General features: G+C 42.0%; 1 protein-coding gene across 1 annotated transcript; it reads left to right on the top strand.

Moving 5' to 3' along the window:
* The first annotated feature begins 10,073 nt into the window (after positions 1-10,073).
* LOC120559763 (P2Y purinoceptor 1-like) lies at positions 10,074-12,018 on the top strand. The gene has a single exon (XM_039801756.1). The coding sequence runs from the start codon at positions 10,282-10,284 to the stop codon at positions 11,281-11,283; it is 1,002 nt and encodes a 333-aa protein (XP_039657690.1). The 5' UTR covers positions 10,074-10,281; the 3' UTR covers positions 11,284-12,018.
* Positions 12,019-19,031: the final 7,013 nt, after the last annotated feature.

Raw genomic sequence — 19,031 nt, forward strand, 5'->3', positions numbered from 1 at the left:
TTTGTTTTGGCTAAAATCAACAAATAATCGTGATAATTAATCTTGATCTCAATATTGATCAAAATAATCGTGATTATCATTTTGGCCATAATCGTGCAGCCCTACTACAAGCGTCAATGTTTGCCAATAAAACATGTAATCAAACAAATGCACAAGTAGCCTAGCTAGCTAGCTAGCTACCTGGCTAGGCTACAATGAAATCCACTGTCCGAACATGCTAGCGATTAGCCTGTCGGCTAGCTGAAAAGTTTGAGTGTTTAAACTAACATATACAGTGATCTATTTAGTGGTGTATGTGCCCTAATTAAGTTTGTGTGTCATATAAAACACAATTTGTGTTGATAGAAGTACCGACGTTCGTGTAGAAACATTTTAATCACATCAAAATTTTCATGATACTGCGCTGATGACCTCCGCCATCTTGGTCAGACTTTTTTTGTAACTCCCGCCTCCAAACACAAACACACGGACCTGATTGGTTCTCGAGTGGTCCTCATTTGAATAAAGTTAAACTTTCGTCAACTTTATTTCGCTCCCCTCGGCGATTCGCTCTCATCTCGCTCAATCAGGGCGAATTTCGTCTCCATTCAACCTCAATGAGAGCAAAGCGAAATTTCGCTGTGTGGAACCCTACCGTTAGTGTTGTCCCAAATGGAACACTTTTTTTTTTTTTTTTTTTAACTTTATTTCAAAAGATAATTTACAGAAATTCAATCAATGCAATATGTAAACAAGTAAAATACAAACATGTGTACATAATATATGAAAGTGAAAAAAGGAAGTAGTCTAAACATAAGAAAACAAAGGAAACAAAAGTAGACAGACTTTCAAGAATGTTAAAAATAAAGACAACAGGGGCATTTAAAAGAAGAGGTCTGAGTAGATATCAGATGTTAAAATAGCTTTCTTATTGGATACCAACTTAAGAGACTCAAAGTACATGTCAAATTCAACTTGAAATAGTTTGAAGCACGGTGTTGAACTAGAAAATTTTGCCTTGTGGATATGGAACTTACCTAATAAAATAAAGAGATTTACAATATTACACAACTTTCTATCTTTACATTCAAAATAGGTAATAATATGTTTCCCTTCAAGTGTGATTGTATGATTTGTTTTAGATACCATATATTCTTCAAAACTTTTCCAGAATGCAATACAGAATGAGCAACCATAAAAAAGATGAGTTAACGACTCTTGTTCTGTTTTACAAAAACTACAATAGTTATCAACAGGCATGAATTTCAAGACAAATACATTTGTAGGGTATATATTATGTAATATTTTCAAATGTAATTCCCTAACTTTGTTCGTGATACAATATTAAAAAAATTTCCCACGGGGTGATATTTTCTTTAAATTCAGAAAGCATTTTCTAATGCGCTTATTAGTACCATTACTGCCCATAATATCCATACCGTTTATATAAAGAGTAGAATTAAAACTAGTAACTTCATTTTGTTTTTTATAACTTTTCATTAATTCTAATATGCCATTAGGTATAGATTTGAAAACTGTATTATATTCTTTGAACGTTATTGGGAATGCTTTCTCTCTAAGAAAAGATTCATAATTAAGTAACTGACCATTACAATCAAAAAGATCTTTTACGAAGATAATGTCTCTATTGATCCAATTTTGCAAATAGAGTGACTTGTTCCCCTTAGTGATGCATTCATTATTCCATAAGATAGACTGGTGTGGAGAAAAGTTGTGAGAATGACAACTTCCAGGCCAAAAGAGCTTGTTGATAAAACTGGGATAGTTTTAACGGCAATCTTGTAATATTGTAGTTACATTTCAATATAAATTTAAGACCTCCTACGCTATTAAAAATGTTATTGGGGATAAAGTACCATAAAGACTCCGGTGCTCTCAAACATTCCTTCAACCATTTCACCTTAAAGGTGTAATTCAAGTCCAAAAAGTCCAGAAGTCCAAATACACCTTCGTCCTTACAACCAGAGAGCTCCGCTTTTTTTAAATGATGGTGTCTGTTTTTCCATACAAAATTCGTAAATATGGAATTTATGTCTTTACATGTTGAATCATGGACATTGAGAGAGAGGGCAGGGTAGACAAATCTTGAAATCCCTTCTGCTTTTGTTAAAAGAATCCTACCTAGAATAGTTGAATAGAATATTGTTTTAGTCTTCTTCAATTTAGATGAAAAATTAAGTTGTTGATGTTCCTTGTGGTCCTTACAGATCTGAATACCAGGTATATTTAACAGGTATATTAAACATTTTTTCCTCTTCAGTCTGATACAAACATAAAATTTCACATTTAGATTTGTTAAGTGTTAAACCCGAAGCAGCTGAAAATTGGTCAATTAGGGATATAGCATATTCAATCTGAGGTTTGTCACTCAAAAAGAGAGCTATATCATCCGCTAGTTGAGTAACTCTAATTTCCTTACCAAAAATAGACAAACCTTTAATAATATGATTATGTCGAATATGTAATGACAGTAATTCAACCACCAGCAGGAACAAGAACGGTGAAATAGGGCAGCCCTGGCGAACTGATCTTAGTACAGGAAATCTTTTTGTGGTGTTTGGATATAATATCACAGAGCTATCAATATTTTTATAAAACATTTAAACTGTAGCTATAACATTTTGTCCAAAATCAAAAATTTGAAGTGCTTTGAGTAAAAAAAATAGTGTTCTACCGTATCAAATGCTTTATAAAAATCAAGAAATACTACGGTGCAAATTCAACTCATGTTTAGGACATGTTAATTTAAAGATTCGCAGTAAAAATATAAATATTGTAGGCCATTAATCGGCGCGCAAAGTCCTTGAAATCCATTCTGCAGTAAGCGTCATATAGCCATGGTAAAAAGAAAACAAGGCAGTTTAATTAATTTTGGTTTTACTAAGAAATAGTGTAGCGATGACGTTAATAGCACGACCGATTCACCTGCTGCAAGCCCCACCTCCAACCGGGGTGACAACGCAAGAAGAAGCTGAAGAAATAATGTCTTCTGGCTGAAGATGCTCCTAATCACTCTTGTTCCTCTCTCTCCCGTTAAATTGGAAAAGTCCTATTATTATGGACGTTATCTGATAAGCGTTTCTGCTTCATTAGAGCCTATAAGGAAAAAGCTTAACGTGGTAGAATGTAGGACTACCTCAACAACAATCAATGATCACCAAATTTCTCTCTCATATTGCTCAGTATAACCACTGAAAACTGTCAAAAAATCTAACCGAAAGTCCTATTATTATGGACGTTATCTGACATTAAGCGTTTCTGCTTCACATTTTCAGCAGGGCAGCGGAGCGGCTGTGGGTTGACTCCCCACGGTTCTCATATGTCCTATAAGGTCCGCAGCAGATCGGCTGTGTCTGTGCCTGTCCTGTGGGGATAGAGCTTTTTGTGGATTTGTTGGTATCTGTCGCTCACGAATTATAGGCCTATGTGTTATGAACTTTATTTTTTTAACTAAATTGAGTTCGAGGTTTTAAAAAAAAGTGGTGGGTACAAAATGACTCATGACGAAATGTGGTGGGGACGCGTACCCACCGTCCCCACTGAAATCGATGCCTATGCTTGTCGATCAAAACAACAGACAGATTCAGCAACTGCATGGCCCATTTCTCGCTTAAAATGTTTTCAGAAACACGTTTCGGTGAACTATTTTCATAACATTCGAGATCGTATTCCAAACGAACCGCCATCTGGCCGCCATTAATCTCGGTTGTAAAATCTACGAGATTTAGACGCACGTGACGCTTTCGTCCAATCAGCTGCCGGTCAACGTCCCTGGTCCCTCCCCTTTCTGCTTTATAGTCAAGATTGCGCCCGTTTAGTGCGCGTAGTGTCCATCGTTCTACACTGAACTTTTTTTAGGGGGACCTTTTGCGTTATCTCCACTATATACTTAAAACTAAGTGTTTAAAGTGTACAAGTAGGCGGTTTGCCTTAGTCACTTCCATTGAAAATCCATAGAAACATAGGGTGAAGGTTGAAAATACCGAAATTCCCCTTTAACTTCTAATGATATATCATTATTTATTCCATTGTTGTATTAATAATCTAAATCTCCATCTAAACCTGTGAAATAAATGTAGTGGGGTGAAAAGCACAATATTTGCCAAAATGTAGTAGGCCTACAGTAGAAGTATAGTAGCACCTAGGGTGTAATTTCCACTGTGGACCCCCCCCCCACACACACACACACACACACACTTTTCAAGAACCCCGTTTGTGTGTCTCCCTCCCCCCTCCAACACACACACACACACACACACTTTTTCAAACAAAGTACATTAAGTACATTACTTAGATACTTACTTACTTAGATACTTAGTAGATGTACTCACCAGTAGTTACATTTGACATTTGGTCGTGGTGTTAGCTAAGCTAAACATAAAACTAACTCTAGCACATGAGCTTTTGGTTGATTGAAGTGACTGAGGAGAAAGTTTGTACTCCTTAGATAAAGCGGACCATAAAACTCTCCTTGGACCCTTTGAGGAGTAGAGGTCTCCCGCCTGCTGCAGCTTCGGTCTGAACTGTTGCTGCCATCCTCTCCCATTCTGCAGCTTTCCTCTGCCCATGCTTCAGACATGCCATGGATTTGTGAGTACCAGCCAATATTGAATGTGTGTTTATTTTGGTAGCTTGCTGCACTAGCAGGTGAAGCAGCCATTGTTGTCGGCCACCACACTCCCAAGCCACGACTCAGACCTGCATCCTATTATGTTATTTTGAATGACATTATGTTTTATTTGCAAGGTAAGTGTGCTTGTGTGAGAGTGTGGGACCCTTAGTTCAATATTGACATTTGGTAAATGAGGTATTGTTGAAGTTGTGTAAGTTATTGTTTCAGAATAAATGTATAGTGCTGTCTCAGAATCAGCTTCCATTTTAAAGGTGCGTGTAGAAGAAATTGAAACACAGCCATTATTTCTCTGTTACACAAAAACGATGCCTCTGTTACCGCCCTTGCTCTTTTTAAAATTCTGATGTAAATAGTTGTAAAAAAAATTGGGAACTTGCATGCGGTTTAATATTGATTTCACCTACTGACAGGGGTTTAATTGAGATTCGTTATGTGGGGGGTTGCTCTCCCTAGGGGGGTCTGGGGATATGCCCCCCCTGGGAAAAAAAGTTGAAAAATAAACCATTAAATGGCACTTTCTGGAGAGTTTTATGCAAAGAAATGGAGAAATCGAGTCTTACATGATATGTGCAAAACTCTAAGGTTAGAACCTATACTTTGCGTTGTTGTAGTATCAACAGGTATTAGGGCATTTAGCATTTACATTCCTGTTAATCAGTCATCACTTGATTACACATTGTATTACCTTGTTATGATATAAGAAGTGACCCTTACAATGTGCCAAACATAATGTGCAGCATATGACAGTAGCAACAGCTGAGAAGATATGGGTCTGTGGTGACCAGGTCCACCTCACACAAACTTCCTTCTCCCACTCTCTTTACTAACACACACACACACACACACACACACTCACACACGGAAATGGGTGAAGACGGGAAGGTGTTTAGCACTTGGTGCCTCATTTTTGAGTACGTTTTGTTTTTTAATAAAAGAAAAATGCAATTTCACATCATATTGGTCCATTTTAATTACCATATCTGTGTCTAAATCGTTGGAAAAGCTAGTGCAGATAATAAATAAACAACACTCAAAAAGCTTAAACACAAAACTTGCTAAAGAAGTCCACTGGGGACCAACAACAATCATTAGATCTGGAGAAAAGTCATTTAGTTAGTTTTGATGCTCACGTTGATTTAACATTTATTCAGCTTGGTTTCTGCGACTAAGCCTTATAATGGTATGGATTATTTATTTGTTCCTCCACTACTTATTGATGATGATACAGTTGTTTTTCATTTCTGCAAAATATCGAAGACTGCTCACAATGCCTTTCAGTCTGTATTGCACCAAGAATGACAATGAGGTGTTCTTTAGGACCTGTGCACTAGTGAAGCTATCTGGCACACTGTGTTGAATCATTAAATCCTGCAGAGCCTTGCACCAGTAGCTGCTACGCGTTGCCATTAGCTAGTTGTTGACTGTTATGGACTTCTCAAAGTTTTTTGTTTTAGTTTTTTAGTAATGTTCAGGGGCGTTTCTAGGACTTCATGAGGTTTTGGGCTTAGTCCGGACCCATTAAAATAAACTGAATGCAATGCACGCAGAGCAGATCACAAAAACGGCCATTTGCTTGCCCAGTTTGTTGATATTGGTTAGATGTCACAATTATTTGGCTTATTCACAGCTTGCCAGGCAACCCAAAGGCAAAAGTTTTGTTTCCATTTGTGGGATCACATATGATATGGGGGTCCTCCCCCAGAAAAGTTTGAGCAATAAACACTTAATTTCCTGCATTCTGCTGAATTTTATGCACCTAATTTCTACCTTTTTTCTCCATCAGTTCATGCTGGAAATATCTTTATTTATGTAAAGGGAAACATAGATGACAATTCCAAATATAAAACTATAATTGTATATAATGCAGTAAGGCTCTCAGGCATTCTGTATTGCGTATTTGCTGACTGAGTCAGCATATGTGTAGGCATAATGTACTCTGTCCTCCTCTTTTGCGTGTTTTGTGGAAGTAACCTCTTCAAATGTGCATGTGGCACTTACTCACCTCATGGATACATCAAACCCTTGGACTTTAACAGCTCAGATGTGTTTTAGCACGTTTCTGCTCATGTTTAAAACGTCCTGCCAAATATAACTATGCCCATCTGTGTTCTCAGAGTTGGAGGAGTCGTAATATTTAGAAAAACAAAGCTCTAATATTACAAGAATAAACTTGGTTCAGCTTCAGGTTATAATTACCTGAAGTTGCACAGACCACGGATGGCGTGCAGCTCATCTCTATTTTTACAGAAAGAGTGGACCGTAATGGATTGTAAATTATTAGAAAACGTCTCCGAATTGGCCCTCAGGTATGTAATATGTCTATTTCATTCTTAAAATAAGTTTAGACTGCGCAATGTGGTTGTATGTCAGTAGCCCACATTAAATTACACCCCTTCCATTTAGCGCGAATGTTTTGTTCCTTTTAGTCTGTGTTTGTGTTGGCCTACCAGTGTTTCCCACAGAATTAGATTCTATTTGTGGTGGTAGCTGACCTGGGGTTGGGGGGTCCACGAGAACAAGATACCACAAGTTGTAATTCAGTTTAACAGCCAGATGCTGTTAACCTCTTTGTGATCTTCTGCATGCAAGACAAAAAAAATAAACCTAAATGTTCCTGTATATGTTGTTAACTTGTTGAACACTTGAACATGAACAAAATTGAAAACAAAATGTTTGCAACTTACCCTAGTGGGGATTGTTTTGTGTACACATAAGTCGATATTGACTAGCAGGTAATGTTAACGTTACAGCATGGTAACCTCGACAACGCAGCTGATAACTTGTGCTAATGTTATATCCTTACTAGCTAACGTTAGGCGTCCTGCATTAGTAATAACATGCTATTAACTTCTTTGAATTTCTATGATATTAAAAGTGTGTTAAGAACACAATACATGAACCTTAAATTGAATGCATCTGTGTCTGAGATATTGTTCTGAGGTGTTCATAATACCTGGGTTTTTCCTGGCTCAGAATTGGCCTTAGGGGGGACACATATGAAGCGGGGTTCTGTCGGTCCTCCCCCAGGAAATTTTGAGCGTCAAAAACTTCATTTCCTGCATTCTGATACATTTTAAGGCACACATTTATGGTGAAAACCTCTTAATTTATGTCAAGGAAAATACAAAATTCTGCAGGTAACAATTCAAAATTTTAAATGGTATATAATGGAGTAAGGACAGGGGCCTTTCGCAGCTGACAACAAAGTCCAGTTCATTTGATTAGTATGAACAGGACATACCCGTATCTTTTTCCCAAGGAGCACGTTTTGCGCCTCAGTTGAAAAATTTAGTAGTGTCTTACATAAGGTAACTGCTATTATTGTTGTAGCTAATTTGTACAATAATACAATAGTGTTATGAATGCAAATCTAACCATCATAGTGTGAAATACAACTTTGAGCAGAACAGACAGCAGTCGGAGCTCCTGCTGACTGAGAGCTCTGCGTCCATCACTGCGCCGCCGGTCCCCAGAGCAGCATGGTCACCTGGAGAGTCTGGTACAGTCTAACTCTGCAAACGGAGATCCCATCAGCGCTATACAACGGCCCATTCAGATTATTTTTTAACGCTATTTAAAACACGCAGCGTATTCGTTCAGCTGCATTTACTTTCCCTGCTCTCCTCTGTCTCACACACACACACACACACACAGATAAACACACACAGCCCCTCCCCTCCATATTTCCTGCGCGCCACAAATTGCTTTCTAATCTGTGGGAAACACTGGTATGGAAACACTACCTACTATTTTCTTTTCACGTGTCCCCCTGTAATTGTGTAAAGTGTCCTCTGGATGTAATAAAATGCGCTATATTAATCTAAGTTATTACGTTGGTTGCTAGAACAATCTCTTAATGCTTTGGCTCGTGACACAATGACAGTGATAACGTTACCCAGTTCAGCTAACAATATATATTAGTATATATTTTCATTAAAACTTTCCATTTTCAGTCTGTAACGTTGCTCAGAGGTTCCGGTTAATGTAAGTATAATTCTGTGTTGTGTTTACCTTTTTAAAAAAAAAATGAAAAAAAAATAAGTTTAGGTCAAAAAAATTCTAACTACAGTATATATCGAGGAACCAAGAAACTTTTCAGACCCCTTAGCAACTTTTTTTTCCTTCAAAAAAGCAACTAGCAGCAGTTCTGCCTTTCTGTATAAGACTCTGGAGCGTGAGGTCTTTCTCTCTTGTGGCCGCTACAGTCACTTCTGACTGAGGAGCAACGGTGAGCCTTCGGGCGCGTCATGTAGTGGGCCAGCACTTTGCATGGTCCATGCAAGCGGTCGCAAGACCTCATTACCACCACTGAGGTGCCCTTGAGCAAGGCCCTTAACCCCAACCGCTCCAGTGGAGCTGCTCAGTGGCCAGCAGATCAGACTGTGGTTGTACTGGGCAGCTTCCAGGTATGAATGTTTAACTGTGTGAATGTTAATGTTAAAAGGTCGTCGTTGCAAATGAGAAGTTTTTCTCAATCGACTTACCTGGATATATAAAGATTAAATAAAAAAAAATAAAAAATACCAGGCACCTGTACTTTGTGCTAAAACATGGAATGTCATAGAGTATATACTGTATATACTGTGTGTATATATATATATATATATATATATATATAGCCAGGCCCGAGCCCGACACAGTTAAAATCTCATTTTTTTTCTCATACTAATGATACATGTACGTTTGTTTGTGTGGAAAGCTTTTATTAAGCAACTGTAGGAAGGCATTCGGAAATGTCAACAGATGAGCGCATCGGCGCACACGGGGCAACAAGCGCACGTTAATGAACTGGTAAAATGTTCAATGTGTTAACCTCTCCTGATTGTTCCTTTTCCGACCGTGGTCAGAAAACCAGGGGAGACTAGTTACCTCCAGGGACGACGTTATAAAATAAATAACGTCGGGGATAAAATCCCGTTTCTGATGAGCAAATGAACGAACTTGGCTTTCAGTCTGGGGTTTATTTTGGAAACCGCACACACTGTGTACAAAACTTAAACTTATTACACCAACTCTGCTCCAGTCGCATGCAAGCAGATGTCTGCTTCCTCTTTCTCTATCTCTCTTCTGCCCACTTTCCACACACACACACACACACGCACCGAGCTCTCTTAAAGAAGCCGCAGCACCATTTTACAACAAATGCCTCATTGCGCCGATGTGACCGAGCCCGAACATAATGTCTAAATATCTGTCCGGCCCAGCCCATCAGGTACCGTCGGTCTCGGGTCGGGTATCCGCACTCTGATATACTCTGTGTGTGTGTGTGTGTGTGTGTGTGTGTGTGTGTGTGTGTGTGTGTGTGTGTGTGTGTGTGTGTGTGTGTGTGTGTGTGTGTGTGTGTGTGCGTGCGTGCGTGCGTGCGCGCGCGCCAAGGATGGACCAAGGTTATTATAGTTTTGCATTTTTGATTTGTTTTTATTTCGTTTTGTCTTTTTCTTTTCAGTTTAGTTTTAAAAGCTGTTTTGCTAGTAAAACCTTGCACATGAGGAGATGTTGCACATCTTTCATTGTGATTCTAATATGCGGTTGAGACCACAGGGCTTGAAAGCGGAAGTCTTTCTTGAACAAATAGTAGTTCACATTGTCTTTCACATCTCATAAGCCAGATCATCCACAGAGGTACTAATTTCTTTTCAGAAGACAGAATGAATAACTCCTCCTGTACTCGCATCAGCTTTGACTTTGAACACAGATTCCTGCCTCCTGTCTTCATCTTAGTCTTCATCATTGGTCTGCTAGCTAATGGATGGGGATTGAAGTCTTTGCTGCAGAATTGGAAGAAACTGGGTATCGTTAAAGTGTTTGTTCTCAATCTTGGACTTGCTGATATTCTGTACCTGCTCACACTCCCCTTTTTGGTGGTGTACTACTTTATGGAGAGCAAGTGGATCTTTGGAGTCGCATTCTGCAAGATAACACGATTCTGCTTCAACCTGAATTTATATGGCAGCATCGGGTTCCTTACATGTATAAGTGTGTACAGGTACCTGGCTATTGTCCATCTAGTGAAAGTGATGGGAAGATTAACTCTGACTCACTCTGTGGGGATCTCAGTCATGGTTTGGTTCTTGGTGAGCATTCAAAGTCTTCCGGACATGTTCTACAGCAAAACATTTGTAAACAAGCCTGGGAAATGTTATGATACTACCCATAAGAGATATGTGGATGATTACATTAAATACAGCCTTGGATGGACACTCACTGGGTTTTGTATCCCATTGCTCATCACACTGGGCTGCTATGGACATGTGATTGTCGTTCTCTGCCGCACAAATGCCACTCACAAGGTACTGAAACAGAGAAGCTTGAAGTTGTTGTTCATCGTGATTCTTCTCTTCTCTGTTTGTTACATCCCCTATCATGTACTGAAGAACCTCAACCTCTGGTCAAGAGTTCTGCAAAATCAGAAGATATGCCGTGAATGGTCTAATGGAGTCTACATTGCTCATCAGATAAGTCGTGGCCTCGTGTGTCTGAACAGTGCTCTCAACCCTCTGGTTTACCTCCATGGAAATGAAGATATTCCTGCTCAGCTCAGACAGCTGCTCCAGCAAGCTCGTCTGATATCCAGCCGGTTGTTTCGGTCAAACTCCAGCTCTGTGCCTGTGGCTGAAACTGCAGATGAAGTTCAACAAGAGTTAACATGAACTGTTATAGTAATAAATATATAATCACAACTAGTAGTGTGAATTGATTACAATGTAAATTAAATCTTCAGTCTTTTTCTTATGAGTTGCTTTCTTTGCCTAAAACATAGTTTTGCTGTGATCTTTAGATGTCATGATGTGATAACCATATGCTAAGTCATCCAAATAAAGGAAGTTAAGATAAACCACAGCTCTTGATGTGTCATTGTTTTCTTTCAAAACCGACTTAACTAACTAACTAACTTTCTGACTGATTCTTCAACATTATTCTCAAGAATCTGCTGCTATTGAGTGATATCCATGTGACCCTCAACTTTAACAAGATTCCCAGTACCGGCAATGGCCACACAGTCCCACAGCATGATGGAACCTCCACCAAATTTTCTCACCGTCCTTCGCCTTTGCCTCTCCAATATTTTACTTGGCCTGCCACTTCTGGCCTTAACAAGAACTGTACCTTTGGTCTTCCATTTCCTCACTATGTTCCTCACAGTGGACACTGACAGCTTACATCTCTGCGATAGCTTTTCGTAGCCTTCCCCTAAACCATAATGTTGAACAATCTTTGTTTTCCAGTCATTTGAGAGTTGTTTTGAGGCCACACTCCCACCATCCACCTTAATGCTTAATGAGCTCACCAAACCAATTGTGTGTTCCAATTAATCAGTGCTAGGTAGTTACAGGTATTCAAATCAACAAAATGACAAGGGTGCCCAAATTTTTGCATAGCCTATTTTTCACATCTGATATAATTTCATACAACTTAATATTGCTGCACAAAAAAACTTTGCCTGGAAAATACCCAGGAAAACTCAGCTTTTATTAGAAAATGAATGGCATGACACTGTGATCATTTTCTGCGACGACAGAGTAAATTATTATGCTGCCTCAGAGGGGTGCCTAAACTTTTTCATACCACTGTATATATAGACGGGGAAACAGCAGTATTGACAACAGATGAAGTCACTGTGTCTTCAGAAGTTTGTTTTATTGTTAACTGTTAACTCTTTTTCCTCTCACTTTTTCTTCACACAGCAGCACTTGATGCAAATTTACTCTCACTCCCAGCTTGCTCTCCTTGGTTAACAACACACTTACTGACGTCACTTAGTAAACGCATGTGCCATTCTCGCTCTAACTTACTACTTTCGTAACAAGAAACTGACTTTTATGTGAGAATTCAGAAAAGCTATTTTTCATGAAGAAGAACCTGCCACTTTTGTATTTTATATTCTTTCGCTAGTCAGTTCATAATTGTAATTAGAATTTGTACCAGAATAGGTTTGTTGTACTGCACATTGCTGCAGCTCCTCTTTTCACCCTGTGTGTTGAGCTCTCCGTTTTAACTACAGAGTGAGGCATCACACTTCTATTACATCTTTGTTGGGAGTTGCATATGCGCAGTACCTAGGTAAGGAAAACAACCCAGTCAGAAGCAGAGTATGAGGGCGTTTGTGAACAGTATTTTCTGTTGGAGACGGTAAGTCCCTTTGTGGTGGACTTTGGGCTATTTCACTTTGTCAACCTATAACATACACAAAAAAAGATATATAACACGATAAAGGAAAGGGAAAAAGCCAATAATAATAAATAATTTTAAATCGTAGTTTTGTAATTGAGTTTTTTTGAAAGCAAGACAAAGTAATATTAAGCACATTTTGACTATTTCATTTATGCAATGTCCAAAAACTGGAAAGCAATGTGAAAAACGTGTGTTCGGCCAAATTTTCATTAAAATAGGAAAAATAATTCAGTAAATGGCTCTCATAACAATTCCAATTGTGCCCCCTGTAAGACTTATAATAATAATAATATAATCTCTTCATTATATTGCCTTTAGGGATCAACCAATTTGTTTTTTTAAGGGCAGATACCACTGATTAGTAATCCAGGAGGCCGATAACATGAAAAGTCAAAACGTCTGCAAGGCCTATTGCAACATACGAACTAATGATAATTACGAGAAAGAGCAAGAAACAACATAACATTGTAAAACTATATCATGATGCACTTTAATCGCACCATACAGTATGTAAAATCTGCAAAGAAAAATCAAATTTTTTGTTGTTGCAAAAAGACAGTTCAGCAGAGAGAATAGGGAGATTAGGTTATTGTGTCTTTTAAATGTATTCTTTATTTCCTTTTAATATGTTTATGTATGCACTAGGGGTGTCCCGACTAAGGATTTACACATTCGAATCAGAATTGTCGAATCTTTCTATAGTCGACTGATATTCGAATCATCTATGTGTGTGTGTGAACGGGTTGGGAGGGGCACGACACTAGTCAGCTCATGTCAAGCGCAATAAACTCTGCAATTTTGTCCGTGATTTCTCTTTTCCTTTGTCTCAAATCTAGCTTTCTTTGAGTTAGTTTTGGCGCAGCTCCGGTACTACTACTAGATGAACTGCCGTCGTCAGTCTGATACTGTGGGTGGATCTAGAAAAAAGACGAACATATTCCCAACATGTGATATTGCTATTCGTAAATTAAAAGCGCCATTATATATGAAAGAGTGAACCGTCTTTATTGGTAATAAACTTACCCGTTTTAAGTGGAAAGCCATGTTTGTTGTTGACAAGTAGTAGGACACAACTTGCATTTTACTTTTTTTGGATCATATTTTACCATTTCAAAGTGCATCCACACTTTAGATTTTCTTTTTCCAGACATTGTTAAGTAACGTTAATCCCTGCAACCAAGATGCTCCTCGTCTGTCACGGATCAGGGAAAGTGAAACTTAAATCTGTCACAGGGGTGGTGGTTGGATTTACACACACAACGTAAAAAATATTTATTGAACGCTTCTTTCTTTTCACGTTTTTTTTTACAGAATTATCATAATTAAAAGCTGTATATAACTTAATATAACCGTACAAAACCAGTAGTTCTGTGTTAAATTAGACATTGAGCACCCCCATATTGCCAAAATGGTATGATCCTCGTTTCATAATAACACCCGCGAAGATTCGACTGTGAGATTGGTGGTCGAATCAGGCTCCGCATATCGATGCATCGAATCTTGGACTATTCGGGGTCACCCCTAGTATGCACCAACCACAAGTCAAATTCCTTGTGTTACTTGGCAATAAATCCTATTTAATTCTGACCTCAACTCGTTTCAACAGTCTCCAGGTTGCTTCATTGTGAGGTTATGTATTCATTCTTGGTCTTGGATTTGGACTTCTTCGTCCTTATCAAACATCCAATGAGACATCTACAGAAAACCCAAACTAATGCCATGATCAGCAAACTAAGTCCTGCAAAGACTGCCATTACATCGAGACAGTGATAGGTGTACCATGGCAACTTATATGACTCAGTGCGCAGATGTGCTGCTCCCTTGTGCCTCATGACGAACTCCATCCGGAAAATGATGAAGTGGGCCTCTCCATTGAAAACCCAGCGCACATTGAAAACCAAGGGAAGCTGGAGATAGTGTGCCAACAGCACTCCGCCTGGAAATGCAGGGTCAGTCAGAAAAAGATCATGTCTACTTTCCTTCAGCTTCTTAATTAGTGTCTTATTATCAAAGATGCTGACGACCATTTTTGCCACAACAATCTGGTTCTCCCCCATCATGTTGAAAAGGTTGCTATAGAAGTCCAGAAACACCCATAGTGAGCTCTATTGACCTCTTCAAAAAAGAGGTCATGAAGTCTTGGCTCTCTAAGTTTTGGGACTGCTCCTGGGTGATGGTGATGGAGGTGTAATGGGGTGAGAATTCGGAAATGTACCAGCTGGTGGAGGAACGTAGTACAGTGATTTGATGGCCCTGAGAATGAAGCGCTTCCACCAGGATTTTCATGTTAAGCCAGTGGCTCCCATCTATAGGGTAAACCAGTACTTTTCCACCATCACAGCTGGAGGACAGAGTAGCTGAAAACAGCAGCACGAACACAAGGGCTGGATATGACCCCATCACTGTAGAAGAGAAACAGAACTTTACTCAATAAATATTTGCATTCACATAGTGTTCAAGCTGCAGTAGAACTCTGCATATTATCATCTTAAAATGTTTTTAACGTGTCAGCAAACAATTGACCATTTATACAACTAGCACACATGGAGCAACATCAGCATTCATTTGGAGTTGTTTTTGGCCACCTTACAATTGTTAATATAATATACACTCTTAAAAAAACTGAGCTAATCTCATTTAGGTTGTGAGAGGCTGGGTTTATTTTCAATAAATCTCTAAGACAAGGGAAGACACCTGTCGCATACTTCTGAGTCTTGCAGATGCCAGTTCAGTTAAAGAAATAAACAAAATACATGCCTATATTTCACTCAAGGTATTATGCGGCCAGGAATAAGGTGGAAATAAGCATTATGGAAATTAATTTTCTTGGTTAAATTACTACATGTAATGTAAAAGGGGCTCATAGTGACGAACCCACACAGAATTACAGAGTGGACCAAAATAAATAAATTAATACTGCTCTCCAGCAACGTCTGAGGAAAAGATTGATTTCTAGATTTTTAACTATAGCTAGTAACTAACTTTTTCTGAAATTTGGTGCTAGGTAGGTAGCATACAGTGGATTTATCAGAACCTGTGTACTTTTATTTTTTAATTTCTTGATTTTTGAGTTTAACAGACACACCAACACCAGAAAAAGTGTGTGTGTGTGTGTGTGTGTGTATATATATATATATATATATATATATATATATATATATATACATATACATATATATACATACATACATACATATACACACACACACACACAAACATACAACAGAAAAATCCCACCCTGTTATGGTTTTGGTGTCTTGTCTTATTTTGGTGGTCTGTTTTGTGCTCGGTTTCCTGTTTTATTTTGAAGTCTCTGGTTTTCTGTCTTGTCTTGTCCACTTTACTTCCTGTCTTGTGTTTCCCTCCTTTTGTTGATTGCTCTGCCCTGCCTAATGTGTTTCACCTGTTTCCCAGCCCTTGTGTCACCTGTCTTGTGTTATCTCATTAGTCTGTGTATTTAGTCTTGTTGTTCCCCTTGTCCAGTGTCAGATCATTGTTTGTGTTTGTGTGTTCCTGTCGCGTCTCCCGGTGTCCGGTTTTTTGCTCTTGTTTTTTATGGACTATTAAACCCTCCACCTCTACATTCTCCTGCCTGCCTGCCTGCCTCTGCATTTTGGGTCCACTATTCCCTACTCCTCCCTGCTACACCTGACATAATGATCTGACCACCTTGGACCCAGCAGAGACAATGGAATACGACCTCAGTGACCTCACCTGCAGGCTTATTTGTGCTGTTGGGGAGTGGAGGTTCACCAGAGGTCGGAAGGCCAAGGAGGCAGTTCTCCAGGCTGCTCGCCGAGACGCCTCCGCTCATCCCTGGCTCCGGAGCTCCCTCCCAGACTGGATTCAAGACTTCCTGGAGTCTCCTAACGGTGAGCCTGAACCTCTCTCTGTGACTTTCCCAGTGCTGTCTGGTGTTCCCAGGCCTACCAGTGGCCACGAACCGACTCCTGGTCCCCGTGTCCTGTCTGTGGTCGGGCCTGCTCCTGCCCCTCGTGCCTTGTCGGCACCCCTGTTGACCTCTGTTCCCGAGCTGACGTGCAACCCTTCTGTTCCCGAGCTGACGTGCAACCCTTCTGTTCCCGAGCTGACGTGCGGCCCTTCTGTTCCCGAGCTGACGTGCAGTTCTGCTGGCCCGGGGTTGACGTGCTGCTCCCCTGAGTCTAGGCTAGCTAGCAGCTCCCCTGAGTCTAGGCTAGCTAGCAGCTCCCCTGAGTCTAGGCTAGCTAGCAGCTCCCCTGAGTCTAGGCTAGCTAGCAGCTCCCCTGAGTCTAGGCTAGCTAGCAACTCCCCTGAGTCTAGGCTAGCTAGCAGCTCCCCTGAGTCTAGGCTAGCTAGCAGCTCCCCTGAGTCTAGGCCAGCTAGCATCTCCCCTGAGTCCAGGCCAGCTAGCATCTCCCCTGAGTCCAGGCCAGCTAGCATCTCCCCTGAGTCCAGGCCAGCTAGCATCTCCCCTGAGTCCAGGCCAGCTAGCATCTCCCCTGAGTCCAGGCCAGCTAGCATCTCCCCTGAGTCCAGGCCAGCTAGCATCTCCCCTGAGTCCAGGCCAGCTAGCATCTCCCCTGAGTCCAGGCCAGCTAGCATCTCCCCTGAGTCCAGGCCAGCTAGCAGCCCCCTACAGTTCCTTGAGTCCCGGCCGTGTAGCGGCCCCCTTGACTCCCATCTAGCTAGCAGCTCCCCTTATTCGCAGCTAGCTAGCAGCTCCCCTGATTCGCAGCTAGCTAGCAGCTCCCCTGATTCGCAGCTAGCTAGCAGCTCCCCTGACTCGCAGCTAGCTAGCAGCTCCCCTGACTCGCAGCTAGCTAGCAGCTCCCCTGACTCGCAGCTAGCTAGCAACCACCCTGATTCCCCGCTAGCTAGCAGTTCCCCTGAGTCCGGGCTCGTTAGCAGCTTCTTTGAACCCCTACTAGCTAGCAACCACCCTGAGTCCCAGCTAGCTAGCGGCTTTCCAGAGTCCCAGCTAGCTAGCGGCTTTCCAGAGTCCCAGCTAGCTAGCGGCTCCCCCGCCTCCAGGCCAGCTAGCGGCTCCCCCGCCTCCAGGCCAGCTAGCGGCTTCCCCGAGTCCTCTAGTGTCCCCGAGTCCTCTAGTGTCCCCGAGTCCTCTAGTGTCCCCAGGTTCCCCGAGTCCTCTAGTGTCCCCGAGTCCTCTAGTGTCCCTCGGTTCCCCGAGTCCTCTAGTGTCCCCGAGTCCTCTAGTGTCCCTAGGTTCCCCGAGTCCTCTAGTGTCCCTAGGTTCCCCGAGTCCTCTAGTATCCCCGAGTCCTCTAGTGTCCCTAGGTTCCCCGAGTCCTCTAGTGTCCCCGAGTCCTCTAGTGTCCCTAGGTTCCCCGAGTCCTCTAGTGTCCCAAGGTTCCCAGGGTCCTCTAGTGTCCCAGGGTCCTCTAGTGTCCCAGGGTCCTCTAGTGTCCCAGAGTCCTCTAGTGTCCCAGAGCTTCCTAGTGTCCCCGAGCTCCCCGAGCTCTCTAGTGTCTCAGAGTCCTCTGGTCTCCTAGAGTTCCTAGAGTCCCGGCCGTATAGCAGCTCCCCAGAGTTCCTAGAGTCCCGGCCGTGTAGCGGCTCCCCAGAGTTCCTAGAGTCCCGGCCGTGTAGCGGCTCCCCAGAGTTCCTAGAGTCCCGGCCGTGTAGCGGCTCCCCAGAGTTCCTAAAGTCCCGGCCGTGTAGCGGCTCCCCAGAGTCTAGCCTAGCTGGCATTTCCCCAGAGCCCAGGCTAGCTAGCCTCCTTCCTGAACCCCACCTAGCTAGCACCCTTCTTAAGCCCTCATTGCCTGTCCTGGACATCATCCCGGGGAGCCTCCCCAGGAAAATTTTGGGGGGGGGCCATACGCCCTCTAAGGGGACTGTGGAGGTCCTGCCGACACGGTTCCCAGGACCGCCATGGCCTCCAGAGGGATCAGCCCCTCCATGGCCTCCAGAGGGATCAGCCCCTCCAATGCCTCCAGAGGGATCAGCCCCTCCATGGCCTCCAGAGGGATCAGCCCCTCCATGGCCTCCAGAGGGGTCAGCTCCGCCATGGCCTCCAGAGGGTTCTGCTCCGCCATGGCCTCCAGAGGGTTCTGCTCCGCCATGGCCTCCAGAGGGATATCGCCTTCGCCGCCGGCCGCCAGAGGGGTATCGCCTTCGCCGCCGGCCGCCAGAGGGGACTCTCCTTCGCCGCCGGCCGCCAGAGGGGTATCTCCTTCGCCGCCGGCCTCCAGAGGGGACTCGCCTTCGCCGCTGGCCTCCCGCG

Source organism: Perca fluviatilis, chromosome 5 (genome assembly GCF_010015445.1).
Source record: "Perca fluviatilis chromosome 5, GENO_Pfluv_1.0, whole genome shotgun sequence".
Classification (NCBI taxonomy): domain Eukaryota; kingdom Metazoa; phylum Chordata; class Actinopteri; order Perciformes; family Percidae; genus Perca; species Perca fluviatilis.

What these genes read in the sequence shown, in the direction of transcription:
- LOC120559763 (XM_039801756.1), top strand. Translation starts at nt 10,282, where the DNA reads ATGAATAACTCCTCCTGTACTCGCATCAGCTTTGACTTTGAACACAGA.